The 10,867-nt window shown below is 31.1% G+C and overlaps 1 protein-coding gene across 1 annotated transcript; it reads left to right on the top strand.

Moving 5' to 3' along the window:
* Positions 1 to 5,607: 5,607 nt before the first annotated feature.
* Positions 5,608 to 10,155, top strand: LOC129320928 (NADP-dependent glyceraldehyde-3-phosphate dehydrogenase-like). The gene is made up of 9 exons (XM_054966610.1): positions 5,608 to 6,044; positions 6,410 to 6,603; positions 6,726 to 6,854; positions 7,583 to 7,702; positions 8,224 to 8,360; positions 8,472 to 8,627; positions 8,914 to 9,292; positions 9,532 to 9,648; positions 9,759 to 10,155. The coding sequence occupies exons 1-9, from the start codon at positions 5,900 to 5,902 to the stop codon at positions 9,870 to 9,872; spliced, it is 1,491 nt and encodes a 496-aa protein (XP_054822585.1). The 5' UTR covers positions 5,608 to 5,899; the 3' UTR covers positions 9,873 to 10,155.
* Positions 10,156 to 10,867: the final 712 nt, after the last annotated feature.

Below are 10,867 nucleotides of genomic sequence, written 5' to 3'. Positions count from 1 at the left end.
TTACAATAATAGAAAAGTAATTATTAGTTATTTATTTTTAAACTTTATAACATCTTTCTTGATTTTTGTTTTGTAAAAATAATTTATTATTATATTGTTTTAAAATTTTATGATATCTTCATGTATTCCATTTTTTTTTAAATACTCCCTCTCATGTACTGTATTAAATTCTTTTCAAAAACTACTCAAAGTTACTTCTTAAAATAATAAAAAATATGCTTTTTTTATTTTGATTATTTTCAAGAAATTAAATAAAAAAATAATTTTTTAATCTTTTAACTTTTAACTCACATGTAACTCAGTCCCTCAATTATAACTCGTTACAACTCAGTCCCTCAATTATAATTCGCTGTGATTTAATCCCTCAACTTTTGATTCACCAATAATTCGATCCTTATTTTTTACTTTCTTAAAAAAATTCTTATCAAATAAGAGGAATAAAAAATGCTCATATATTATTCTAAAATACTTTCATCTTGCTCATTGATGTGAGATATAAGTTAATATAAAAAAAAATTAACAAAAGTTCAGGGACTAATTTGTAAGTGATTCAAAAGTTGAGGAACTAAGTCATAGGCGAGTCATAGTTGAGGGATTGAGTCACAACGAGTCATAGTTGAGGGACTGAGTCACAAGTTAATTAAAAGTTGGAGGATTAAAAGATCAATTTTTCCTTAAATAAATTTCATAAAAACTCACAAAATAATTTTTTTTCAAAACAAAAGTGATTTTTTTTCATAAAATAGGCTAAAACAAACAGGTCATGAATTCATAACTGAGATAAATTTAATATACTTAAATTTTTATTGTGGTATGTACTATTTAAATCAAAACACGTATGAATAATATAAAATCTTCCAAAATGACTCGCTGATCACCATAGATTCCAATCAAAGTCCATGGGATTGACTAATTCTATAATTCTAAGTATTCAAAGTTGGAGGCCCATCTAGTAGTTGTTAGAAATTCCTTCCTTTGTACACTGGGCTTCGAAGGCCCAAAATGGTCCAGCATGTAAGCCCATATGTTGGGGGGTGAACCTTTTCAAGAGTCCAAGAGTCAAGATCATGGTGATGGAAATATGTGAAGGGAAAGAGGACGTTATAATAATATATATATGTATGTGTGGAGCAAAAGAATTGGGGTGAATCACGTGGCTGAAACTAATTGAGAAAGTTGGTCCACAGAAGAAATGAAGCAAGGCAATGCAGATGAATTAGTCCCTACAAACAACTTGTGGCCCAAATTGAGACCCCACCTACAACTTTCGTTTCCCCAGCTAACATCTTCATTTCTCTAACCCTTTCCCTTTCATTTCTTTTTCCCGAAACAACGTTATCGCTTTTTCTTTTAAAATGAGTCACACAGTTCATAATTTATAAATAATATAATTTTTAAAATTTTAAACACTAGATTAAATAGTTTATAAGGCTCTATGCAAATTTGAAATAAGTTTTTTTTTTCATTTGTAAGTCATAAATAGTATGAATCATTATAAATTTTTTATGTGTGTGTTGATCATGTTAAATTAATAAATAATACTACCTTCATTTTTATCTATATAAAATATTTTTAAATTGAATCTCGCGATTTCAATAAAAATTTGTTATAGGATTGAAATCAGCTAAAATCAAAATAATTTTTTAATTTTATTTTTAATAATATCATAATTAATATCTCTTTCGCTTTTAATATAGGGATAAAATTATTTAATTATTTAATAATATTGTTGACAATTTTTATATTTAAAAATAAAATAAATTTTTAAGAATACTTTATATATAAGAACATGTGAAATGGAGTAATGAAATGTCAGGGAGCCAATAATGTGATAAGTTGTGTTTTGTGACACGTGTTCAATTGGTAGCCTTTTGTTTAATGATGAAGGTGGTGGGATCCTCCGTATTCGCGCTATTTTGGTCCAAGCCTTAAAACATAGCATCCGAGCTAATTGCGATAAGTAGATGTTTACGTTGCGACATAACACTTCCTTCGAAAAAGATGGAGTCTTTTTTTTTAAAAAAAAATACAAGAACATGAAAAATCTGTATAAATGTTAAATAAAATCAGGTCATATTAAATTTTATAAGAGATTTGCATCTTAAGGATGAATGATTGTAAATAATAAGATTAAGATTATTTTAAGAGGCTATGCGAGTAAGTATGTCCGCACATCTGTTTATTTTTCCTAAATATGTGTTCGAAGATAATGATTCAATCTTTTATAATCAATGTTCTAACTTTGTTAATAATTTCAAAAAATGTAGCCTTTGATTGGGATGTAAATTTATTAGAAAAACACGCACATCTGTGTATGTGTATTATTTTATGGAAAAAATTACTCTAAATTTCACATAATAAATTTAAATAACATGTCATTCATTAAAATTGTCAATGTTGAAATTTTTGATTATTAATAAATAAATAATAATTAATAAAAAAAATTTTAACAACTAGACAACAATAATTAACAATCATTTAATACTTTTTCTATTAAAAAATATAAGACATTTTTTTAGATAATATGTTAAAAAATATAATATATTCTATGTATTTCAAAGCATGATCAATGAAATTTTTTTTAAGTATTTTTAATTAGAATTGTAATTGATAAGATTTTTTAATTATGATATTATATTAAATAGAGGTAGACATAAAAAAAAGTATAATATCAAAGATAATTAACTAACTTAGCAACTTTACATAGAATGGCATAAGTATAAGAAAGTGGAGAAGAGGAAGAGCTAAAATTTTGAGTGCAGAGCAATGTAAAGGGGAAATAAAGTGACAATGCTTTTATGTTTTGTCTTCTATTTTTTCTTCTTCAACAAAACCCTATCTATAATGCTCATCTGATGCTGTTATGTCCACAAAATAAAAAGCTTAGATGCTCCTATCAAAATATTCTCTCCCACTTGACACGGACTCACAAAATTTGAGACATGTTCAAGTGACAATCATGCACCTATATAATAATTTTTTTAATTTAGTTATTCTGAATCTTATAATTCATATCTTTTCAACGATTCAACACTTACTTAATTAAAAAAATTTTACTTAAACAAATTGGAGTTTGGTTCATTTGATAACTTATCAAGCCTAACTCTTCACCTGTCTAGGCTCGATGCTTCATCTATCTTTATTTGGAGCTTTAATTAAACATCACCTTATTTTAGGCTTAAATAAACTTATTTTTTAAACTTTGACTCTTACAGCTCAATATGTTTTAACTATTTAAAATTGGTCCTTGCATTTAAAAAAATTGTAAAAATTAAAACTATTTTAAAATTTTAAATTTTATAATCTTTATCAAGATTAAAAGTTTTTGTAATTTAAAATATTTGAACTAAATTTTAACATAATTTTAGTATTTATAGTTTTATATTTTAAATATAAAAATCAATATTTTAAATGGTTAAAATTATAAGGATTCAACTGCAAGACTTATGACTCAGGATTAAATTATAACTGAGTTAAAATTATAAAAATTGAGTTATAATGATTTAAAATTTTAAAATTAAATTATAATAAAATAAAAACTTCTAGGATCAAATAATTATCAATGTTATAATTTTAAAAAAATCTATATTTGGATTTCTTGTATAGGATATTAGCCTAATTTTTCCACGTCTCACGAGCCTCCAAAATCAAAAGGATGATGTTATTTATTTATTATTTATTAAAGCTAAACAATCCTACGTACTTTTTTTTTTTTTTAAGTGATGGAGAGACATCGTGACGCCAGTCTAGACGCTGCCCCCAGCAAATAACGATTTAGAAATCCAGCTCACTTATAACAAAGTTCTTCTGAAATACGTGCGCCACTCGTAAAGCAGTTGGGATAATGCAAAATCTTTTTAATTTGAAACGATTTTTTATATTAATTGGGCTAAAATATTATTTATGCGCACAATTTTTTTTTTATGCGCTGATAACATATGGCCTAAACTTGTGTTTTTCTATTAAATTTTGGTGTCTTTCACACCTTGGATTTTCTTTTTGGTTTTTTTTTTTTATGATAGCTTCCAATATTTTAACTCACAAACTCAAGATCAGACTAATTCAGATTGAGACTGACTCAGCCCATTTTTAAGGAAAGCCTCTACCACTCCCTCCTTAGAGAATTTATCATCTTAATTGTATTTTCAAAACTCTAACTCAAGATTTTAAATTTAATTAAGTTAGGACGATTCCATATCAATTCACCTAAACATTCGGTGGTACACTATGGATTTTCTTCTTCATCTGTCATCTGTACTGATGGTGACTTAAAAAAAAAAAAAAATCAATGACGAGTGGTAAATCTCATGTCAGACAAGTAAGGTGGAGAATGGAGATCTCAATCTCATCGTGGACCAAAACTAGCTCGAATTTATGAGAGCCACATGATTAATTAATCTAATTTTATCATATAATTTTCTGTCTCCCTCACCATATATGTGTGTGTATATGTCTTCAAAAAATATTCCCCTTGCTTCCCCTCATGTGTAATTTAACTAGATTATTTACCCGTGCATTAAGCGGATATTAATATTTTATTTGACTTGAAGGGAATAAGATAGAAGATTTTAATAAGCATAATTTTTAAAAAATAGACAAAAAAAGTTATAACATTTTAATATAAAGAAGATATAAGATAAAATATTAAGAAAAATTAATTAAAAACTTTCCATATCATTTTATTTTTATTTTTCAATCAAACTCATTAAAATTTACATTTCTTCCTTCTTTTTCCTTGAACCAAACATATCATAGAAAGTAATAAATGTTAAGTAATGAGCAAATATTAATCTGATAATTTTACAAAATGTAACATATTCATAGCAGTGTGTGAATTGATATTTCTATCGATAATTTTATAAAAAAAGTAATAGTACATAGAGCGTATGAAAAAGAATTAAATAAATAAAAATAAAAATAAAAGTATAAATAAATATATTAGCTTGTTTTATTTTAAAACTTGCTATCCAATTATACTCAAATATAACAACAATTTATTTTAGTATATAAATTGTTATACTCATAAAAATTTAAAATCGAGAACTTATTCAAATTTATTACAGTCATATAATTAGTCAATCTGACTTTATCGTACAATTTTCTGTATCGCTTACCATATTCTTCAAAAACTATTTCCCCTGCTTCCCTCCCATACAATTTTAATATATGTCACGTCAATATTAAAGCTTCATTTCAAAACTTCAAAAGATGATCTTTCTTTCTAGATAATTTTTTTACAGCACTTACCACCTTTAAATACTGGATTTAATAGTTAAATAAGTCATTATACTCTCAATGATGATAAGCCCTTTTGTGTTCCACAAATTTAATGTTGAACTTTATGTTTATGGGTTATGAAAAAGGTTGAAGAAAAAGGAGGCAGGCTTGTTAAGTTCTAAATGGAATATTCTTTTAACCGTTTTGTGCATGAAAGATGCTGAAGGAAGAAGGAGCATCAAGTTGTCCCAATAACAGAAAAGTCAAATCTTGTAGGAGAAAGACGAAACGAAAGTAATTATTAATTAAACATTGAATTGAGAGAATCTGAGATAATCAAGTGCTCAAGCTAAGTGGCAATCTTTGAACCACCTAACCAGTTCTGGACAAGACACAACCAAACCAACGCGTGGCTCACCTTCTTAATTTTAACCAAATCTCCCTTCACTCTCTTCACTCTTCATTCACTCACCAAACCGCCACCCGCAAAACCCCGATCCGTATTACACCAGACAATCCTCCTAACGTTCACCTATTTTTTGCAGCTTCTCTCTCTCTCTCTGCACTTATATATAAATACAAGTCTAGAACTTGTTGGTGAGAAGGGGAAAAAGGAGAAAAAGGGAGAAAGTCTGTTCATTTTTTTCTGGGGGTCGCATTTGTGTATCTGGGTATCTCTGAAATGGCTGGGACTGGAGTTTTTGCAGAGATTTTTGATGGAGAAGTGTACAAGTATTATGCTGATGGAGAATGGAAGAAGTCTTCTTCTGGGAAAACCGTTCCTATTATTAATCCCACTACCAGAAAGACTCAGTACAAAGTTCAGGGTAATTAATTTTCATGATTGAACATTTTGATCATCTTTTCTAGTGTTAACTCGATGTTTAGCTTGTGGATGTTGCCTTCACTAAATTTATTACGGGAATAGTGGTAAATTAGTGATGTCACTGTGCTCCAGAATTCGAAGGTTTTTACCCTTTTTGCCTTTAAATTTTTGGATTAAATGGTGCTTTTAAACAATCTTAAGGATTCTGGTTTCTTGGAACTGAAAATTGCAGCGAGGATTTACGTGTAAATAATGTTTTTAAAGGTGGGATTTATGGTATTTTGTGGCAGAACTGGGAAGTAAAAGGAAGCTTGTAAGATTATATGAGTGAATGCCTTACTGAGTCTTTTTATGATATTGTTGTAGCTTGTACACAAGAAGAGGTCAACAAGGTCATGGATTCAGCAAAATCTGCACAGAAGTCATGGGCAAAGACCCCACTTTGGAAGCGAGCTGAACTTCTTCACAAGGCAGCAGCCATTCTTAAAGAACACAAAGATCCAATTGCAGAGTGTCTTGTGAAAGAAATAGCAAAACCAGCTAAAGATTCGGTCACAGAGGTGCGTATTCTTTTGTGTTTTCTGGGTTGTACGCCAAACAAATATGAGTGTTTACGAATGGATATTGAGCCATAAGATAGCTAGTTACTGTTTACTTATTTATTTATTTATTTTATATGAAGGTTGTGAGATCTGGGGATCTGGTTTCTTACTGTGCTGAAGAAGGTGTGAGGATTCTGGGTGAGGGAAAGTTCTTGGTATCAGATAGTTTTCCTGGAAATGAAAGGACCAAGTATTGCCTCACATCCAAGGTATATTTTCGGCACATTCTTTTCACTTCACTTGTTACGCTTCAACTTTCATATATGAGCAACTTGTTACAAGGGACGGTGTTGCTATAAATTCTCTATTTCAACCTAAATGGAAGAAGATCAAAATGGAAAAGGCTGTAAGTTTATGTTTTTCAAAAAGAAGAGGACAGTGCCTCCATATTTTATTAATTAACCCTCACTTATGAAGGAGGAATACTGTGGTTATCGGGCCAAAAAAAAAAAAAAAGTGAAGGTTGATCAACACTTAGATACCCACATGCACCCATGCATGCTCATATTTGATGACTCGGTGGACAATAAGACCAACCTTACAGTAAGTTATTCAGATTTCAGGATAAATTTCCAATACCTTGAGCCAAAGCTTCTAGTTTAGAGGAAGAACAGATTCCTAAACACTTGAGACAATATGCATATTCAGAAATGGAACTATCTTTGCCATAAAGTACTGGAGTTAAAAATTAGAATGCATGAATATCTTAAATCCCCATGGAATCTGGGTTAATTTGATAGTACCTTTCTAATAATTTCTCTTTAGTACATTAGACACTGCAATCTCTGCCTGGCGTGGCGTTTCATTATTTTATTTACTGATAGTTACAATAAATATAATTACTACCATGGTCTGTCAGCTAGTCATTTGATATCCTTCTTTCTTGTGAAGTTTTTTACATGATGTGTAATCTAAACAATCTCCTATTATTTTTCAGATTCCACTGGGAGTAGTTTTAGCCATTCCACCATTTAATTATCCAGTAAATCTTGCTGTCTCAAAAATTGGTCCTGCGCTGATTGCTGGAAATTCCCTTGTGCTCAAGCCTCCTACTCAGGTAATTCTTATCCGAAAATAATTCAAATCCCTTATTTTCAAATAACTTGTAAGACTCTTCAAAGGCATTATGGATAAATGGATCCATTCTTGCAAGTAAAGTAACTAGCTTAATCAAGAAGTGACTACATGAGATTCCATGGTTGCGCCTATAGGTATTGCACGTTTGTGATATTGCCATGACTCAGATTAATTTCTCCGTTCTTTCCTGCTTTATTCCTTGAGAGTATATGATAGAACCCAGCCTGAAAACTCGTAACATTACCATGTATGTATTATTGTGTGATAACTGAGAAAATAGCAACAAATAGAGAAACTCTAATTGAGCAACTCTTACAAATGTATATTCGCCCCTTCCACAAATATCACACAAACAAACGCCATCCATTTCTTCAACAAGTTCTTTTCAACTCCATTTTTCTAAAACCCAAACCATATAACGACTATGATTAACACAACAATTGCTAGGATGATTTATCAAATGAAGCTGATTTTCTTATTCTTCTGCGTTCTGCCTCCTAGGGAGCTGTTTCTTGTCTGCATATGGTGCACTGCTTTCACTTGGCTGGTTTTCCCAAAGGCTTAATCAGCTGTGTCACCGGCAAAGGCTCTGAGATTGGCGACTTCCTCACAATGCACCCAGGAGCGAACTGTATAAGGTAACAGCTTTATCCTTTATATCTGGTGCTTTAATGGCAAATCACGTTCCCTACTTGTGTGAGATGTACTTAAGTTCTCTATTTCTGGCTTTTCATCCTTCTGTATCTCAGCTTCACTGGTGGAGATACTGGCATTTCAATTTCAAAGAAGGCAGGCATGATCCCTTTGCAAATGGAGCTGGGAGGAAAAGATGCCTGCATTGTACTTGAAGATGCTGACCTTGATTTGGTGGCTTCAAACATTATAAAAGGAGGCTTCTCATACAGGTAAATGGCTTTTCATGCTGACGCTTTTTCCAATGACACTGGATTGCTTCACTCTCAATTCCTAGAATGTAGTGTAAATTTCCATCTTCAAAAGCAAAGCTATAAAATAATTTTCTCTAAGCTATCAAGTGCACATGGTTACAGTTTCTATAATATATTTACAAACTATATTCATCTTCCTGACTTTTAGATGCATGCTTTTCTTGTAGTGACTGACTAGTTGTAATCCAGATATGATTTCTGAGAAACCAACATTCTAAAACCAGTTGATGTTCTGCAATAACAGTGGTCAGAGGTGCACTGCTGTCAAGGTTGTCCTAGTAATGGAATCTGTCGCCGATGCTTTGGTGGAGAAAGTTAAGGCTAAGGTGGCAAAACTGACTGTTGGGCCACCTGAAAATAACAGTGATATCACTCCAGTTGTGACAGAGTCATCGGCAAACTATATTGAAGGTCTTGTAATGGATGCTAAAGAGAAAGGAGCAACATTCTGCCAGGAGTACAGAAGAAAGGGAAATCTTATTTGGCCCTTGCTTCTAGATAATGTCAGGCCTGATATGAGAATTGCATGGGAGGAACCATTTGGACCAGTCTTGCCTGTTATTAGGATTAACTCTGTTGAAGAAGGAATCCACCATTGCAATGCTAGCAATTTTGGACTTCAGGTATAGTTAGTTTCTATCATAAAACTAATTCTCTTAACAATTTAAGCTTTCCAGTTAAAATGATCCTTGACATGACCAAAAAGATCAGCAGTAACACATTTTATTACATAATAGCTGAAGCTTCTGATTCAAAACGGTTTTTTGCATGCACAAATGTCCCTTGAAAGTAGGTTTCTGTAATATGTGAGCATGAAAATAACTTGGATCCATGATCCATCCGCACATTTGAACCTGTGCAGGGTTGTGTCTTCACAAAGGATGTGAACAAAGCAATTTTGATCAGTGATGCAATGGAGACAGGAACAGTTCAGATAAACTCAGCCCCAGCCCGAGGACCCGATCACTTCCCCTTCCAGGTGAATCTGGCCGAGAAACCCGTAAAATTTATGTTACTTCCAAACATTTCACTGTTTTGCCATGGAAATCAAGTGAATCCAATACTGAGAAATTGATGCATGACTTGCAGGGAATTAAGGACAGTGGAATTGGATCACAAGGGATTACAAACAGCATAAACATGATGACCAAGGTCAAGACCACTGTAATTAACTTGCCCACTCCTTCTTATGCCATGGGCTGATATATTCTTGGTGTCGAAATAAAATATTTAAGAGGAAGAAAAAGTTTTATTCAGGGATTGTTTGATAGGTCTTAGTTGGAAAAAACTGCAGATGAGCTTGCTACTGAGTTTGGAAGCTGAGATTCAAACTAATATAAATAATGAGTGTGATATGTTGTCTACTAATTGTACTGAGATTTAACGACAAGTGAATCTCAATACCTTGTGCCCTGTTAATATTTCAAGGAACATGTATCTTGTTCCAGTTTAAATTTATGCCAAACCTCTCTCAAGATGTTCATTATATCAATTCGCCATTAGATTTTAAAATTGTTTCTACTAAAATTTATCAAGTTCAGATTTAATGTCGAACATGTAGGATCAACACCTGGTCAAGTTAATTTTCTCTTTGTGATTTTTAGTCATCATCTAATTAAAATTTGGTGGATGCAAGATAGGTATACTTTGTATATATTCCTTCCATTAAAAAATGTGAGATATTTTTAATCAAATTTCATTCTTCAATAAAATAATTATTTATCTTTAACTAACCATATTTGTTATATTTAAATAAAGTTTGTTTCAATTTAAAATAAATATAAAGTTATTTATTCAGTAGGGATATTTTTAAAAAATATAATAATTACACTTTGAAAGATTAAAAATATTTTATAATTTTAAATATTCAATTATTAAAAAAATTATATTTTTTAACAGCAAGAATATCCTAACAGGCTAAAACTATTTCATGGGAGAAAACCCAAACCCAACACAAAGAATGTTGTGTTATGGTGATGAGTTGACAAAAATAAAAAACAAAACACAGCATTTTTGGAAATTTTTTTAAAAAAGAAAATGCAATGACCATACCACATTGTTTTTAGTTTTTTTTTTAAGGTCTTTTTCGGGGGGGGGATTTGCTGAGGTGTATAGAGCCACATGTCACCCTGTAGTGAAATGGGCTTAAAATTGCTAACCATGCGTGCTTTCTTGGGCAAAAAAAAAAAAAGTCATGC

This window comes from Prosopis cineraria, unplaced genomic scaffold (assembly GCF_029017545.1).
Source record: "Prosopis cineraria cultivar Desert tree isolate PC_DT_omini unplaced genomic scaffold, ASM2901754v1 PC9, whole genome shotgun sequence".
Taxonomy (NCBI): Eukaryota; Viridiplantae; Streptophyta; class Magnoliopsida; order Fabales; family Fabaceae; genus Prosopis; species Prosopis cineraria.
The sequence above is the reverse complement of the archived record's forward strand: the minus strand, read 5'-3'. Positions and strand labels throughout refer to the sequence as shown.